This window comes from Candida theae (assembly GCF_024610275.1).
Source record: "Candida theae strain CBS 12239 chromosome Unknown scaffold6, whole genome shotgun sequence".
Classification (NCBI taxonomy): domain Eukaryota; kingdom Fungi; phylum Ascomycota; class Pichiomycetes; order Serinales; family Debaryomycetaceae; genus Lodderomyces; species Lodderomyces theae.
Genome location: NW_026261434.1, coordinates 266,736 through 284,905, shown reverse-complemented (window position 1 = coordinate 284,905; position 18,170 = coordinate 266,736). Strand labels below are relative to the sequence as shown.

General features: G+C 40.1%; 7 protein-coding genes across 7 annotated transcripts; 2 read left to right on the top strand and 5 right to left on the bottom strand. All coding sequences in view use genetic code 12, as the record gives it.

Annotated features, from left to right (window-relative positions):
* Positions 1–17: 17 nt before the first annotated feature.
* Positions 18–2,132, bottom strand: KGF57_002489 (syntaxin-binding protein; the record flags this gene model as incomplete). The annotated part of the gene is made up of 1 exon (XM_051751808.1): positions 18–2,132. The coding sequence occupies one exon, from the start codon at positions 2,130–2,132 to the stop codon at positions 18–20; it is 2,115 nt and encodes a 704-aa protein (XP_051609091.1).
* Positions 2,133–2,598: 466 nt separating this feature from the next.
* CZF1 (Zn(II)2Cys6 transcription factor CZRF1) lies at positions 2,599–3,678 on the bottom strand (the record flags this gene model as incomplete). The annotated part of the gene is made up of 1 exon (XM_051751807.1): positions 2,599–3,678. The coding sequence occupies one exon, from the start codon at positions 3,676–3,678 to the stop codon at positions 2,599–2,601; it is 1,080 nt and encodes a 359-aa protein (XP_051609090.1).
* A 5,938-nt stretch (positions 3,679–9,616) lies between these two features.
* CCT6 (chaperonin-containing T-complex subunit) lies at positions 9,617–11,305 on the bottom strand (the record flags this gene model as incomplete). The annotated part of the gene is made up of 1 exon (XM_051751805.1): positions 9,617–11,305. The coding sequence occupies one exon, from the start codon at positions 11,303–11,305 to the stop codon at positions 9,617–9,619; it is 1,689 nt and encodes a 562-aa protein (XP_051609089.1).
* Positions 11,306–11,528: 223 nt separating this feature from the next.
* KGF57_002486 (uncharacterized protein) lies at positions 11,529–12,302 on the top strand (the record flags this gene model as incomplete). Its single annotated transcript, XM_051751804.1, has 1 exon — positions 11,529–12,302. One exon carries the CDS (start codon positions 11,529–11,531, stop codon positions 12,300–12,302), a length of 774 nt encoding a protein of 257 aa, XP_051609088.1.
* A 38-nt stretch (positions 12,303–12,340) lies between these two features.
* On the bottom strand, positions 12,341–13,459 carry KGF57_002485 (methionine aminopeptidase; the record flags this gene model as incomplete). Its single annotated transcript, XM_051751803.1, has 1 exon — positions 12,341–13,459. One exon carries the CDS (start codon positions 13,457–13,459, stop codon positions 12,341–12,343), a length of 1,119 nt encoding a protein of 372 aa, XP_051609087.1.
* Positions 13,460–14,172: 713 nt separating this feature from the next.
* KGF57_002484 (uncharacterized protein) lies at positions 14,173–14,748 on the top strand (the record flags this gene model as incomplete). Its single annotated transcript, XM_051751802.1, has 2 exons — positions 14,173–14,235; positions 14,302–14,748. 2 exons carry the CDS (start codon positions 14,173–14,175, stop codon positions 14,746–14,748), a joined length of 510 nt encoding a protein of 169 aa, XP_051609086.1.
* Positions 14,749–14,843: 95 nt separating this feature from the next.
* On the bottom strand, positions 14,844–17,639 carry KGF57_002483 (uncharacterized protein; the record flags this gene model as incomplete). The annotated part of the gene is made up of 1 exon (XM_051751801.1): positions 14,844–17,639. One exon carries the CDS (start codon positions 17,637–17,639, stop codon positions 14,844–14,846), a length of 2,796 nt encoding a protein of 931 aa, XP_051609085.1.
* Positions 17,640–18,170: the final 531 nt, after the last annotated feature.

The following is an 18,170-nucleotide window of genomic DNA, read 5'->3' as shown; positions in this document are numbered from 1 at the left end:
TTAGTCTACGCTTACCCCTAATTCTTGCTCAATTGTTGACATTCTTTTAAAAACTCAGTTGCTGAAAGAATATCGGTACTTCCGTAAATGACATTAAACCTACCCTTTTCACCAACATTTGCACCCGCACCTGCACCGCTCCCACCAGCTGCACCAACTCCAGCGCCTCCGGGGCCTCCACCACCACTACCTCCTCCTACACCACCAACGCCACTTCTAATTCCCTCGCCATCTCCACGTTGTCCACTCCACTCAGTCAAATCGACATATTCCAAATAGTTTCCTCCGCCAACTACGAACACAATCAGGTCAGTATACGATTGTCGCTTTGGTGGTTTTGAATGGCCACCACCCCGTGATTTAGGATCGAAGTAAAGATATTCGTCAGTTAATGCGATTGATTGTTGATTGGAACTACTTGGATCCATGATCGCTTCAACAATCTTGGTTATGGGAAGCAAGTTTCGTTCAGGGATGAAATTCTTGATTTTTGACGCTATTGAACTCAACCCTTCCGAAATACGGCCCTCTGTCAAACCATAAAGTTTTGATGACAACCCACTAAGCAAAGCTGAGGAGGTTTGTGCGTTTGAGGATGAGGAGGACAAGCCCCCACTGCCGCTATGCCCACTACTGTAGGAATCAGATAAATTGGATAAATTGGCAATTTTCAGGTGTTCTTTGAATTTCAAAATGTAGTCATATGCCGACATGTCCAATTGGGGATAGTGTTGAAGCAAAATGGACTTGACTTTCGAAATGTAATCCAAAGATAAATGATCACTAACAAGAGTCAAAATGATCAATGTACGTAATTTATCCAATGAGGTGTCCTGCTTAGCATCGTCGTCAGTCAATAAATCCAAAAACTCCTTCAAGATTTTGGTATCGTTGTGATTTCCACCAGCGTTTTGCTCAATTTCGAAATAGGTGTCCAAGTTTTTAGCTTGTAATTCATTAATCAAATTGGATAGAATGTCCATATGCATATCCAAAGTCGCCTTTCTTGCTGTCAATTCAGGCAATTTCTCCACTGCTTGTTGAATATTGGCAGTGGAGCTAGTAGAGTTTTGATCAATGTCATCCAATGACGATATTCCTGTCTTGTTGGTGATCTCCTTCGCCTCTTGTTTATAAGAGTTCAATTCAACGTCGGCACTCTCAACCACATCAGGAAAGGGTAATTGGGCATACTTGCTCCAAAAGAAATCGCGTGGGTCAATGTCATAATTTTTCACTGTTTCTGATTCAACGCCATTCTTATCCTTGGTGGTTTTGCGCAACTTGATGGTGTTTCTCTTTAACAGGTAAACATCACTCACCATACATTGATATATCCAAGAATGAGCAAACATTGACGCCAAGTCAAAGTTTCTATCCAACAAAATAAGCACCGGCCGTTGAGTTAATGCTGCATTATGATCATTACCCAACAGCTTGGCATTACTCAAGTACTCGCGCAACTTCAAGTCGAGTTCTTGTGCCACAAATTCAGCTGGACCATGTTGTTGTGCGCGTATTATCGGAACAACGTCCAAGCTTATAATGAGTGACAACAACCCATCGGCAATAGTGCCCACCAAAGCATGAATTGTATCCTCTTTCGTCTGTGACGTGTTGAAGGTTGTGAAAATATTGTTCAAGTTTAATGAAAACAAATTGGGCTCAGTAACAACAAAATCCAAATATTGATCCCAAACTTGCTTTATTCTCGACGCTTTACCCAGCAATGCTACTTGCTTAGCAAATTCTTCCAACAAATCACGGGGTAAATGTGATGTGAAATTGATATAATAGATGTCATACTTGTCATCATTCAAGTCATGAATGATGGTGCTTATGTTTTCCTTGGTAGGCTCAACAAAGTAGATGACAGGCACATCAGGCAATTTCGAACGTTGTTGATTGATCAAAGCATGAACCGTAATTCCACACCGTAATAAATCATTCACTCTCAATACCGAGGATAGAATGTTTCGTGATTTCTGATCGAGCACAAGAACTTTCCATATGATTTCCTCCGATTTGGAGGCTAAGGTCAAGTCTGCTGACCCATCCTTGTTCAAATGAAGCATCCGCTCTAGAATCGAAATCTGACGATTCCTTAGACTTGAAAAAACTTGCAACGACATGATGGTAAAAGCCAATTGGCAAAGTAAGCGGCTCTGTGAATCTGCTACGCGAAGTGCTCTGTTCTATGTACTAGTGTTGCAAAAAAAAAAAAAAAAAATCTATGACTGTCGTGGGTAATTACGTGGTGTGAATTTTTGGTGTTCTATCTCAACAAAATAGCAAAAAAAAAAAAAAAAAAAAATAGCAAAAAAAAAAAATATTAATTAATTAAAATTCACTCTGTAGACTTCCCAAATAGGCAGTATATGTTAACCTACTGGAGTGTGTAAAAATGTACAGTGACTACGCTTTCAAAAAATTGATACACTAAAGATGACAATGAATACAAAGTAACACATCACACATACAAATGTTAAAGTTGGAATTCTAAAAACACAATGACGATAATGAATTCACTCGTCGTCGAAGAATTGAATTGATAAAAGTCTAAAATTTTCACCACACACACGTTGTTTCTGTCTGTCTCTATTCGGACCTGTACTCAACTATTCCTCTCAACACCTTTATTCTACCATAAATCTCATGCTCCATAGTATTTTCGTCCTCTTTTTGATCCTTAGGCTTGTTCTTGTGTTCAGTACCTGGTTTTGGCCATACACAATTCAACCCTAGTCTGCCACACTCAGTACACTTTGGTCTTGATTCGCAACACCTCTTCTTCCTTTGACGACAAGTAAGACATCCCATACGTGATCTTCTTGTCACTTTTCCTGAAGCAAAGGGTCTTGGTGACGCTGAAGTTGGAGTTTTAGTTTGAGTCGGGCCCGCCGGTGGGATGTGCGTCCCTTGTTGGTATGGGAGAGGAATTGAGCCTGGTGATGGATGTGTTATAGTTGGTGGTGCCAGGTTGTTTCCACTAGGCTGGGAACTGCCGTATGGATGACCGGCTGTCAAGTCCTCCTTTGCTCGAGGCTTTCTTCCTGGCTTTTTCTTTACTCGTACAACTTGGCCGTCATCACCTTGTACTGATGAAGGCTGTGCTTGCGGTGGATAGTAGCGTGGGTTGGGATTGGGAGGGTATGGGGTCCATTGTTGAGGTGGTTGTCCCTGTCTTTGAGGGTCCGCATTTGGTCCTGCACCTGGTGGGTAATTGGGGTCTTGACCCGGGTGCGGCTGACTAGGGTGACTCACCATGCCTGGACGAGAAGGCTGTTGCTGTTGTTGCTGACTAGGATGAAATATATCTTGCGAAAGATAGGCTGGTTGAGGAGGATATTGATGGTAAACAGGTGGATGATGTCCATGCTGAGGTTCAATCTTGAACTTTTGTCCCTGCTGCAACCTCTCTGCATCCGCTGGATTACTCGATGTTGGTACATATGAAGCTGATGGTTTCCTCTCCTGCAAATGCGAATAAGAGGGGATGCCTGCACCACCATTTACATTTGCAGGGGGGTACGAGAAACCGCTACCGGCGACACGCGGGGTCTCGTTATAATGCGAAGGCGATGACTGATTTGGATTTTGCTGTGGTTGTTGTTTTTCTCGTTCCTGTTTTGGTTGACGACGTTGCCGTTTCTTAGTGCCTATCGATGCTGTACTCATGTTTGCAATTGCCAAAAATTCAAAAAAAATAATAATCTAGTCACAAATGCACAAGGGGATGCGAGAAAAGGGTAGTAGTGAAGCTAGAAAATGTGCAACTGTTTTGGTGAAAAAATTAAAAAATAAACGCCAAATAGAAAAGTTGAGTGCAATCTAATCCCTTCGCTGAATTTGAAAATAAGGTTTCAAAAGATAAGTCAAAAAAAAAAAAAAAAAAAAAAAAAAAAAAAAAAAAAAAGAAAAGATTTCCTTCGTTATAAGCTTTCGTGTTTGAAAAGTGTAATTGAAAATGCACCCAAGAGGACAAAGCAAAGGAACGTTCTTGGTCTGGTGGAGTCGGGACTACACTATATGGGTATGGTGATGAATATGGTGTAACTTAGAAAATCTTGCGGAGATTGTGGCTAATTAAATCCGATCTTCACTTTAAGTTTCTGATTGTCAAATGTCAGCAGTGTAAGCCCAAATGTATAAGTTGACTGTCTGTGCTTTTTTCTTTTTTTTGTTCTCTTTCGACTCTTGATCCCGTCGTTTAAGGTTTTTCTGCAAACTTAGATTGGAGAAGAGAAAACAAGCAAAAAGTTTCAGTCAAGACGTCCTTACATATATATATATTTAAATATAAATATACGGCTCAAAAAGAAAAAAACTAACAAAGAGACAAGGTTTCACTTTGTAGTTGTGTTTATATTTTATTTCCTTTTTTGTGATTGGAAGTGGAATCTGCTGTATTATTCAGTGAAGATGAAAAGGGCGACTCGGTTTAATACATGTAAAGATGCAGATCAACTTATTGTTAATTTCCACAAATTGTGCATACTTTGGTGATCTTTGTTATTATTGCCAACTGATGTATAAAAAAAAATTCTAAACAGGTTTGTGCTTCTTTGCTTTAATTTTATTTTATTATATTTCCTCTCACGCAGTAGAAATAGTAAATGTGGGACAAAAGAAATGTAAATTGTTTGTCGTGCATAGTGCTCAAAATGAGAAAAGAACACTCGCTGCATTTTGAACTTTTGTTCTTTCTACTGAGACTCTATTTTGTGCTCAAAGGCAACCTTCTATCACAGTTCAAATTACATTCAAGTGATGTACCACCGCCTTTGCCGGATACAACCTAGAGCCTTGCGATATAGAAGCTAGTACCGAATATCTGTGAGTCAAGATGCAACTTCCTTTCTGCCAGTGAAGGAGAGGGAAAATTAGACATGATTAATACGCTTGTCTTCTCCTGCCGGACAGCACAGCACAATTCAAGAGTGATCTAACTTGCTCTTCCATGAATATCGCCTTCTTCACAAAGGTTTACTATCTAAGTACCACTGCAAAATGTGTAGACATGATTCGATGGTGCATTGGTGACAACTGTGTGTAATTTTGTAGTGCTGCCAAGGTTTTATCTCGTAACTCTCAACCTCGTTCTTTCAATCATGAGCTACATGAGTCTAGCAATGAGTCCACCTCGCAGTGTATTATAACAACTAGTGGGTAAATACTGATAGCTTTTGTACGTATGGTCACAACACAGTTGACGTGTCTCTTCCTTGACTTGATCCTCATAGGTGAAGCAAAAGTGTTGCAAAAAAACAAAAGAAAAGAGAAAAAATAGAATGTCTTACATCGTATGTGGCGCACGTCTACATACTCTTCCAAATTGCCAAGTTTGGAAATTTGAAGAATAGTTTTCTCAAGCATCCATTTGACACCAACCTTATCAACATATTGCGTGTGTCGTTCAAGTGTTTCCAATTTTCTTAAATTGCCCTCGATACCACGCCTTGATTCCCAATCTCAGAAATTTCTTTGGTTAAGTTCATTGGGGTTGACAAAATGTGGAAATTTGCTTTATGTGTACTGCATATAATGTTTTCTTCTTTCTAAGGATAGTATCTCCTGCATAAAGCAATACATCACACATTGTGCATATATTACACAAACATGGCAGAAACATATAAAATTTTATTATTAGCCAACGTACACATACACTTAAAAGACATGCTCTTTTAACAGAGATTGATATACTCGTCCTTTTTAGTGGCTACTCAATTCAATTGGCTCTCATGTGCTTAAAGTTTTATTGCCCCTTTTTATTCTAACACTTAAGTCTGCTTTGTCCTCCCTTACGGTAAAGGAAATCTATACCCTGTTTCCCCATTATGCATACACCATTTGCCCCTCCCCTAAAATTCCTTATGCACAATGTGCAGTAGTAACAATCAGCTTCTGGCAATACACAATACGCTAACAATAGATACTCACGCTCTACCGCCTTGCGTTGCTCTCCCTACCTCTAATTTTCTCTTCTCTCTTAAGGAAATATGCAATCATCCTCCTCATTCTCGATATTGCTGTACAATCTCACATATAACATAGTATAATATAGTGTCTCTATCAAACACAAAGCAGAATTCCACCTTATTATATCTCGCTCTTGTGTAAGCCAATTCGCTCTTACTTTTGAGCCACGCAACAAACTAATTCATCTTTTGGAACATATCCTTCAATTTAATAGATTGACATGAAATATTCAAAAGTTAAAATGCCGGAGTTAAACAGTTCCCGGATATGCGAAGAGCACTACGAAATGGTTATGAACCTTGGTTCGTCTAATTGTTTCTTATTCATTGATTTGTTTACTCGTGCTTTTCTGCAACTGCTTGCTGCCTGCAGCTTGTGGTTTTTCCCCTCTATCCTCCAAAAGTTTCTCGTAAATATGTTTGGTGTACAATAAATTAAAGTAAAGTCTCAAAGGGAGAACTAAATCACTAAGGGGGGGAAGCAAACAGAAAGAACGACCAAGTATCAAGCGAGAGTGGCTGTTGACATATTGTGGTTTTGATCTTTGCCGCCCTCCCTTTCCCCCTCCCTCCGTTTTTTTATTATTATTTTTTGTTTGGATTGCTTCTTTCCCCCTCCCTTTCCCTAGATCTCTCTTCACCTGTATCGTTGCCGTCATGCACAACTTTCCAAAGAGTAAAATTTTGTTTTTTACTTCAAAAACATGGTCGTTATCAAATACAAACGTTTGGCAGCCTTTGAAGTACAAGCTCTAATAGTGTCTTTGTGTTTACTTCACCAACAATACAGACTGACTTTTGATGCCATAGCAACAACTTTGTGAGAGTATTAATCGATCTATTGCATTTTGAATAGCACGTGCACCGTGATTGGAAAAGACGTTGTGACGTTTGATGAGACGGTGCAACCACAAGGTACTGGGAAGCAGGGAAGCTTCGATGAGTAAATAAACCATTGCAGAAGCCGGTTTAGTCTCTTTCTCTAATAGCAGCTCTTTTTTGTTTGAAATCAAACCTTCGTATCGAATTCGTTTAATCTTACTTCTCATCTCTTTTTGAGTAACTTTGCACGGCAGAGTAAAATTTCATTCTTCTCCTTCCCTGTCAATGCCGATGACAGTGGTGGTACCACTTCTTCTTTGCTTTCTTCTCTCATCTCTGCAGCTCTTTTGTAAATGAGCAAACAAGGCCACTTTGTGGCACTTCGTTCTATATTGAAGGACGAGTACTCTGACGGTAAAGTGTAAGCCCATTCGAATACTGAATCGGCTCTGTGTTCAACCGGCCTAAAAGTCAACCATTTAGGATCTACAATAATAGATTACGCATAATATCCTATAATTTTTCCCCATTCCATTATCCGTAAAACTCAAGGCGTTTAAAATCTGAGGTTTAAATAATTTTAAACCTTGTCTTTGTGTAATTAGATGAGGTTGACGGAGAAATAAAAAATAAAAAATAAAAAATAAAAAATAAAAAATAAAAAATAAAAAAAAAAAAAAAAAAGGAGAGCATAAAGATCGAGTGGGGGATCTGATCGGTGAGGATCTTTTTTAATTCCAATTGTGTCGCCTTTTCCTTGACTTTGAAACAACTAAGAGCAGTTCCAGAAGCATACTCCGCCCAACGTTATCTCCGCGTACCAGTTTGAAGCCAAGCAGAGCCTTGGCTACTTTTACATTCTCAACGACTTCGTAAAATGTATGAAACACAAACATACTACTTGATTGTTTCACTGAGATATGTAACTGAAGAAAGCATTAACGCCAAAAAAAAAAAAAAAAAAAAAAAAAAAAAAAAAAAAAAAAAAAAAAAAAAAAAAAAAANAACAAAAAAAAAAAAAAAACAAAACTAAACAAAAAAAAAAAAAAAAAAAAAAAAAAGCCAGAAAGAAGCAAAGAGTTCTATTCTTAGAGTGCGGTTAGCAGCTATTAATAAGGACAGAAGAAGAGCAACAACAACAACAACAACAATAACAATACATATGCAAGTCTTCATGTTCCTATTTCCTTGTTTTCTTTTTATGTTTGTTAAGGCATCTGCATTCGTGCCTATGTACAATGAACTAAAAGCATCCCATCCCAGTTACAAAAGCACACAAACAAGTGCTTACACAATTCCCTTCTTATTCCAACACTGCTTTTCAATTTTTTTTGTATTTCGGTTATGAGTCTAAATCTTTTGGCATACCCCACTCTTAAATTATTGATCATGGAAGATCTAGATCGGCGACTGAAAACAAGTGGCTGAAAGTGTTCTTCCTCGTCTATTACCGCCACACGCCTCAAACCTCATTACCTTATTTATACATGATATGCTTTTGCTATATCTTGGTTTTCCCATTTAGCCGACGAACTACCCCAACGTTTGTGCTAATGTTCAAAAGGGTCTCGAGGGTTTGACAAACCGTATTAAAGCAATGCAATCACTTCGTATAGTTGAACTGGCTTCAACGTATTAGATTGGACATCTCCAGTACAAGTGAAGTCCCACTAAGGCGTGCCAATTCTATTATTGTCTCCCTCGTCAATGCACTTGAAAGTTTCATAAGGTAGGATCCAGACCATATTTCCAATGTGCAATTCTCCTGGTTTTGTAACACTTTGGTTTTTTATCCGCCTTGATATATTAAATCCTATTATCTTCCGCTACATTACTTGAATCACGCTGCACGGAAAACTACTCTGCTGGGGTTTCTTTTTCTTCAACTCGGGGGGAATTGTACGCTCGGAACAAGTCACACTCACCCAAGTTTTTGAAAATAGTTGTAAATGTTTGTGAGCATAGAATGCGTGAACCACAACTTATGAGTTTCCGGAAACTTTGTTTTTACAAGATTTGATCCGGATTCATCAATATCGAACAAAAGGAAATGCACATGCAGAGCATGTTAAAATTAGAGTTAAGAAGCTAGCTATACTGGCACAACAAGTAAATTGCTTTCAATCTAACTGAGACACAAAAAAGACGTCAAGGGAGAGAGGCTAGACCTTTTGTGAGAGTGAAAATCAAACATCACCCAAACAACATTCCCCGGAAGCACAAACTAAGACTGATACTGATGGATTTGGTGAGCTCGGATCTAGAACACAACATAATCCATTAACTCCGCGCATGTACTGGAAATTCAGGTAGGTCTGGCAAAAAAAAAAATAAAATAAAAAAGGCACGGCGAGCTAGGCGTTAAAGCTAAACAAAGAAACGTTTTCAAAGCGATCAATTTAGAGGAGATTCGATAATAGATTGTAAAGAGAGTTCAAAGACTTTAACAGTTGCCTTGTTTGGCACCTATGTTGATATCTATCGCGAATTGATACAGAGTCCACTGAATTTTTTAACTCTCCCCTTTGTTTTGCTTGCTGCAAAATTTTCAATGTTTTTGTTCATTACAGCTTCATTCAAGTGCCAAGCTTTATTCGGGATGTTTTAGGGCTATATGCAATGGTTATATTTACTACATCCGCAGTGCCCTACAATGCGTATTAGTCTTGTCTTGCCAAGCTTTCACTATTTACGTAAATGCAGACACGTCTATATCTTCCCCATCTCTTACTAAATCAAACTTTAAAGTTTAACATACACTCCACTCCGCTCTCTCAACAAGTGTTTGCCCAGTGTACTCCACCCAAATTATATTTTTACATCATTCCTGGTGCGCCCATTGGTGGCATACCTGCAGGCATTCCGCCTGGAGCTTGTGGACCTCCGGCGCCGCCGCCTCCTTCCTTCAAACTCGATCTACCTGCTTTCAACAACTCATCACACAACAACAAATTAGATGCAATACCAGTGGCTGAACTTATGGCATTTCTCACAACTCTATACGAATCCCAGATACCCTCCACTGTTGGATCCAAAGGCTCGCCGGTTTTCAAATCGACTCCAACAACGTGCCCATCAAGTATATCGTCCTGGCATGTGGATATAGTTTCCAATTGATCCAAACCAGCATTTGCTGACAAGGTCTTGGGGACCACCAATAGTGACTCAGCAAACGCTTGAATACCTGGTTTATTCTTACCCTTCAATATCTTTTTGTCTTGAAGTAAATGGCTATTACAGCTCATCCAAAAGGCCCCGGCTCCAGGAATAACACTCTTGTCTTTTATCACATTGGCCACCGATCTCAACCCATCTCTAACGGCATCTTTCGTCTGTTGCAATGTGTGGGAATTCGATCCCTTTATCAAAATTGTGGATGCGCGAGGGTCTTTGTTCTCCGTCACATAAGTGAATTTATCTTCACCTATGCTGTTTTCATAAACCAATCCTGAATATCCCAACACTTGTGGAATTAAATCATCGACTGAGTTTTGCGCTTCACCTCCACACACCAATTGCAATCTCTCCATATTTCTTCTCTTGGCTCTTCTCAACGCTAATATTCCATTCTTGGCCAAAACGTCCAACGACATAGGATCTATTCCCTTTTGGTTTATTATAACGAATCCTTGATCCGAATTTAACGAATCGCCGCAAACTTGGTTCTTCAAGTCAATAATCTTTTTCAACTTCTCATCAACAAATTTACGTTCTGATGCAACCAACTTGTCTCGTTGCTCGGCAGAGGAGTAAAAGAAACCTGAGTTGACTTCAGTCTTTTCGTACTCTAATGACACGTTCAAGATCAAAATATGAGCATTTTCTACTCTTCTAGGCATATCAGGGTGGCGTGCCCCATGATCCAAAACAAGACCCTTGATCAATTCAGTCTCTTTTGAGTGGCCGTGCTGCATAGTTATAATCTCAATCATATGCAAGTCCAAAGGTTGGTCATCGTGCTTGACCGTCAACACTGCATCAGTAACAATTGGTGTCAACACGTCAGCCAAGTCATTGTTAACTTTAGTAATCAACGAACTTCTAGCAATTTGCAACAAAAATTCACGATCAAATGTCTCAATCTTGGTCTTGAACTCGTCCAAGTACCTCAAACTCTCCTCACGAGCAACATCAAACCCATCAACAATGACTCTGGGGTGTATGCCTTCACTAATAAATCTCTCTGCTTGTTTCAACAATTCGCCAACCAATAAAACCACCGTGGTAGTTCCATCCCCGGTGATTTCGTCCTGGGCAGTAGCCGCACGAGCAATCATCACTGCAGTGGGGTGCTGAATCTGCATTTCATTGAGCAACACTTTCCCATCTTTGGTCAATTTCAAAGCTCCGGATCCATCAACTAACAATTTCAAAGTTCCTTTAGGTCCCAAGTTTGATGCTAGCACCAGCTGTAAGCCTTGTGCGGCATTGATGTTGACTTGTAGTGCCTGTGCCCTTCTGAATGACTCGGCCTTAGGGTTAAGTAGTTGAATTGATGAAGACATTGCTGAATGAAGGGAGTCCTGTTGTCGTGACAACTTCTTTACAATTTTTTTTTTTTTGTTTTTTTTTTTTTTTCTTTTTTTTTTTTTTTTTTTTTTTTTTTTTTTTTTTTTTTTTTTTTTTTTTTTTTTCTCTCTCTTTTTCACGCATGAAATGGAACTGCATCGAAGAAAATTCCAATATAGACGGAGTGTATGGTAAACCTTATTACGCGTCAATTTAGCAATGAGTATAGAAGAACAAATCTTTATTCCTGCTAGGGATCATCTACGAGTAAAACAAGATGAAAGAGAGACGGTAATTCGGTCGTGTCGTGAAATAACGAGCTACTCCAAAAAGGCAATTTTCACGCTACACAGATCAGTCCTGGATGACATTGTAACCAAAGAGTTGTCGCAATACTTGAAAGTGATTAGTGAGCATCTACGCAAGGATGACGATATATATGTGAACAATTATCATCTACGAGGCTCAATTCTGGGTGCTGTTGAAGAATTGATTGAGTTTTGCACCTTTGCATACTACAAGAAAACAGGAGAATTGATCAAGTATGCATTGTTTTCTCAATTGATCAACTTAGTGGCGGACGGGCAAGTAGACGTCGTTGTGAAATACTTGTTACATCCAGATATACAACTACCTACTCCCTCTATCTCCCCTGTTGAGTTTATCGACAAATCGGACTACGTGATGGGGTTGTTTGATTGTACTGGTGAAATTATGAGAATGGTGATTCTGCAATCATCTGACACGTCTGGTGAATTTCAAATGACGAAAACATTGCAGAATTACAATTTTTTAAAAGACTTACATGAACAATATATTATCCTCACTGCGTATTACCCTGGGATATCCATACACCATGGTGCTTTCGATGATGCTGTTAACCTGAAGGGGAACTACTCATTCAAAAAGAAGTTGCAAGTGCTTGAATCATCACTTAACAAGATTCAAAACACACTACTTGATATTTTAATCAGTGATAAAGAGATTCTATAAAATTGTGCAAATCGTCACTTTTATTTACAATGTGTATTTTACTCTGAAATTCTAGGTATTGGTCCGCCTGGCGACTTTTCATTTCTAGCGGTCAACACTTCCACTCCATCTTCAGTAACCAACAACATGTGTTCAAATTGGGCAGATCTCTTTCCATCTTGTGTAGTTGACGTCCATTTATCAGGCCAGGTGCAATCCTTATAAGTACCCAAATTGAGCATAGGTTCAATAGTAAACACTTGACCCGGCTTGATAATTCCAATAGCCTTGTTTTTGGCATAATGAGGGATGTTTGGTTGACAATGGAACAAAGTACCACACCCATGTCCACAATATGTACGCACCACTGAGCAGTTATTTTCCGAAGCGTGTTTTTCAATAATATTTCCCAATTCTCTAAATGCCACCCCTGGTTTCACTGCTTGGATAGCTAAATCAAGACATTCTCGTGTGGTTTCAACTAAGCGCACAGTATCAGGATCGCTCTTGGCTTTATCTCCCACGTAATAAGTTTCATTCAAATCGGAATGGAACCCCATGTAATATATCGTGACATCCAAATTGACAATGTCGCCGTCTTTCAATTTGGTCTTGTCTGGAATACCATGACAAATAACTTCATTGATTGAAGTACACAATGATTTGGGGAAGTTGTAGTAGTTTAAAGGTGATGGATATGCATTTCTCTTGATACACTCCTTGTGCAAAATCTCATCCAACTCATCAGTGGTGATTCCCGGCGCAATATGACTGGCAGTTATATCCAAAATTTCCCTAGCCACCTGACTAACTTTCCGAATCTTGGTAATCTCTTTCGGAGTCAAAACGGGTATTTTACCAATGCGATCATTCTTGATTTCACTAATGGGTTTTCCATGTTGAGCATAATCGGGTAATTTGATATGTTTAGGGATGGACCTTCTTGGACTCAAAGGGTAGTGTGGCCTCAAATCACCAGTATATGAAAAGTTTGGGAATGGAATATACGTTTCCTCTCCATCATCCGATTTGTGGATGGCCTTGTGGATTGAATAACTTGAACGGAAACAGTTTTGGTCGCAAAACACACTTGATATACCCGCTTGTAAGCAGACTGGACATTTCAACATTGAGTCTGTTTCTTTACCACACTGTGGAGCTGCGCATACTGAAGCCATGGCTATTACGGTTGTACTGTGGTGTGATATATCTGAGATGGAGATGAATTACAGCTGAGAAATGAATTTTCTTTTTTTTTTTTTTTTTTTTTCTTTTGGGAAGATATTTGGTAGCGTTGAGTGCAGACAGAGAAGCAGGGTAACTTCACTAGAGATGGCTAATTGACAGTTGGCGGTCTCTTGATGGAGTTGAACTCGTCCGATATATATAAGTTGCACAAGAAATGCCCTGTGGCACACCGCACGATGATCACTTGGCCTGTCAATTCTCATGGACTCTAGGCATCAGTATCATAACATAATTTTGCTACTGATGTTATGATACTGAAAGGAAGGAGAATGCAAACGACAAACTTCTTTATCTTCATGGACTTCCATACTAACTGGAGTTACATCCACCTTGGTAGTGTTTATTCAGCAATTGTTCAATTGGTACAGTAAATGCACTATTACACAAAAACAGGATTTTTGCAACCAAGCGAGTCTCTTGTTGCACGCAGGTCTTTCCCTCCTATTCGTAAGTCCAAAGTTCTGACTTATGAAGGAGCAGCCTCTTCACTTCTTCAGTGACCTCTCCCAACAAGACACTGCAGACAAAGCATAGCATTAATCTCACGACGTAATAAATGTTAGTAGTCCATAAGTCGTGTGCGTTTGTATAAAATTCATCTAAGAGAGAGGAAGGAAAAAAAAAAATAATAAAAAATCATAGAATGGGAGTTGACGTGAATTCAATTTTGCCATTGAGAGTTTACAGCCATAGATCACCGGCAATGGTACGTATACTGAAACAAGGTACACTTAGCAGTACAATTATACTAACAGTCCCCTCAACTTTCTAGTCGTTAAGAATAATTCCCTCAGACTCCAGGGAATCTGAAGTCTCATCCACCCACTTCAATGAAGCATCCAAGAATGCTCCATCATTGTCAGAAACCTTACACACCCAATCAGGACCAGTGAACATATCATCCAAAATCAACAACCTCCATCCATTGCAATCACGAGTAAACAATTGGGAGCAAACGCAACAAGACACGAGATTTGAGACTTATAGGCGTGTATTTGGTGCCGGTGAGCCAATCAAGAGAACGATGGAATTGTCAATTGTTGAAAATACTGATTTTAAGCCTCAAGTTCTAGGAGGCAGTGATCCAATGCATAAGGATGTGTTGTTGGGCAAGGATACCAGCTTGGATTGGGAAGATGTGTATCCTAACGGGTTACACCAAAATGGTAACAATGTCATGGATATGCACAGTGAGATGGAAAAGAGATTAGGTCTTTGAATAGATATACACTCAATGCAATATAACCTGCATCGTAAAAAATTCTTATAGTTTGACTCATTTGTTCGCCCCCACTTGTAATTTCACTATATACCCTACTTTCTGGAGGCATTCTTTTTCTTTGGCTTCACACTAGTACTCCATCCATCTTCGTCAACAACTGGAACCTTGTCAGCACTGGAAATGATAGCTGCTGACCAGCTAGTGAAATCCTTAGCAGCCTCACCTCCCAAAGTGTGGTCAGCCTTGGCTTTTCTCTTGATAAACTCTTGAGCGAATCTTCTTCCATCCATGGTGGTACTTGATGCATAAATGGTTTCCGCAATCAATTGTTGAGTGTCAGGGGAATTGCAGGGCATGGTGATGAACATCTCCAACAAATCATTTTTGGACACTGATGGGTAAAGATTGGTCATTTGCGATCTGGCCCAAACTAAAAACTCTTCTCTGACTGCTTGCATATTGACACTGGGTGTAGTCGTCTTTGCCGCAGATACACTACGCAACAACTGGGGTGTGATCTTGGATGTGGGGACTCCAGTGGAAGTGGTGGAAGCAGTTGGTTTCTTTGTTGGTTGCTTTTTGGATGAGGCGACGGTAGTCCATGCTGTGGTGTCCTCCTTTGGTGCTGCATTTGCCAATGCACTGGCAAATGACACACTAGGAGCAAAACTGGAGGCAATTGGAGTGGTTGCAGACAATTGTGCTGCTTGTGATTGTGCTTGGGCTTGGGCTGCTGCTGCTGCTGCTGCTTTAGCCTTTGCCTTGGCAAGTTCGGCCTCTTCTTTTTGTATTTCAGCCAATGACTTTACAACAGGGGTTGCCTCAGAAGCAATATTCCATGTCGCTGGCAATTGTGCCTTCTTCTTTTCTTGCTCAGCAGCGGCTGCTTTTTCCAAAGCTGCAGTGGCAGCCCATGCCTTCTGCGCTTGCTCAGCTTTCAATTTGCCTTGCAATTTCTTTTGCTGCTCAAACTTCTTAGCCTCCTTCTTTTGAATCTCTTTTAATGACAAACCTGAGTCTTTTGCATCCCCCGTCTTTGTCTCTGCTGCCCAGGGAGCCAAAGCTTGTGGTTTTGAAGGTTTCAAATCAACAGTTCTGGTGGGTGGAGCTGTAACCTCTTCCTCTCCCTCTTTCACAGTTTCCGTCTTGGAGTCAACCGCTTTCTCTGTCTCCAACCCAACAGCATGCTTCGAAGTTGCCGAAGGAGCAGGTTCCTCCGACACAGGATGTGCAAACTCAGGACTAGGCTTCTCGATATCATCTTGCAAGATATCAGTAACTACCGAGTTCATGACCAAACTTTCATTTGTATCTTCGTCGTTGTTCCCTGTCAAGGAGTCGTTTCTTGTCTCAATGTTCTCGCCAGATGCATGTGCAGTACCACCTACAGCTGATGCGAAAGGTGAGTTGATTCGAGAGACTGATTGGCCAAGAACAGTGCTCGAAACCCAAGGAGAAACAGGTGCTGGGTGGCTCATTGAAGCATTTCCAATTCCAAAAGTTCCTGCATTAGAACCGGTTGCAGAAGCTGGACCTGAAACCTGGCCAACAAGTGATGAACTTGTATCAATGCCCCAGCCACTGTTATTTCTAGAGAGTCCAGGTTGCTGTTGGTGCTGAATTTGTTGCTGAAGTAAAGACGGCATGGAAGGCAAGTTGAAGTTTGGATCAAAGTTATCGTGCGATGGTACTGATGTGGCTGGCAGTGGATTAAAGTTATCCATTCCTGCGTAGCTTGCACCACCACCACCACCAACACCACTACTACTTTGGAGTCCACTATTCAAACTGCTTAAGTTCCCCATTGGCAGGTTAATATTTGCTGAAAATGACGACTCGTTGACAGGCGAGTTGATAAAATCTCCAGCAAATATAGACTGTGGTAGAGACGAAGAGGGCAATCGAATCGAGTTGTGCAACGACTGTCTGTTCTTTCCAAAATCGGTTTCATTTTTATTCAAATCTGGTAGTGACACTTTGAAAGGTTGAACGTAATTTTGCACAGCTTCACACAAATTTTTCAACGGTTTGAATTCTTGCTCCTCTTTTCTTCTGATTTTCAAGTCAAGATCCAAATATCCACCAGTAAACCATTCCTGCATCATATCACCGTTGAATGGGCCCTGTTCGTTTCCAGAAGGGTCGATATACAACCATTCAAGCTTGTCCGATGAAATGAGCAGTGCTGGTTGCGGCAAGCCAGGAGGAAGATCCGCTGCTAATGCTGAACTGGCAGAGCTCTTACTCCCAAATCCACCTTGAAAGCTAGATGTTCTTTCAAGGCTAAACGGGTCTGCGGAAAAAGGGATCTGGCTCGGTTTTTGATTGGCCAGACCTGACAAGTTCAAATTATGCAAAGAATCGGTCACCTCATCGCTTCCACCTATTGATGGTTTTGAAAAGTCCCCCTCATCAAATCCCCTTCCATTCGCACCTCCTTGAAAGCCAAAATTTGCTTGTCGACCATCACCAATGACATTCTCCAGATGACCCTCAGAATTCGAGCTTTGATTCTTTTCAAATTGCTCCTGTAAAGTCAAGTGGTAGATAGGCTCCGGCTTTGACACTTTATAGTTTTCATTCCCATCCGTCTTGACTTCCGAGTTCAAAATCTTTTCACGATTATCGTACCATACTTGAAACACTTCATCCATAGTGTACGGCTTGCCATTCTTGTTCTCCTGAATGTTTTTAATCTGATTCCCATTACCATAGTGATTATGGTGGTGGTTGTTCAGGTGACCATTATACAGATTGCTGCCATAGCCATTGTAGTGGTGTTTTCCGGAATTGCCATTGTTGTTTGAGCCAGCGTACGATGAGGTACTAGACTGGTCCAAATTTTCATTTGCAATATGGTCGTGAGCTCTGCGTGATCTTGAAAACATTGTAAAAGTTTCTCCTCTCCTTTTTCTAGTGGGTTGTATTGATTGATTGTTGTGATCTTTTACTCTTTGACTGATGCCTTGAAACTGCTTAACTAGTTAAATTCGACTGTGCTTGAATGACAACTGCAAAGTGGACTCTTATTTTTCACTATGGGTAAGAAATTTTTTTTTTTTTTTTCACTCGCTTTCAAACTCAGAAGAAGAAGAAGAATTTTCTCTGCCTGTCTCTTTCTCTGTCTGAATATACTGGTGCTACCACCTCCACCCTATAGACTAACTACGAATGGCATGTCAAAAAGAACATTCCCACACATTACACAATGTCAATGGCACACATGTCACTGATCTTATAGTTTACTTTTAATATGAGACACCCTGATTAATGACAGCGTCCATGAATACAGCGATCCCAATTGTAGTGTACTGCTGCCATTTTCTTTTTTATTTTTTTTTTTGTTATACCATACATATACACACGTATACATATATACTGAATCAAATAATGCAAATTTCCACCGTCATTATACAAAA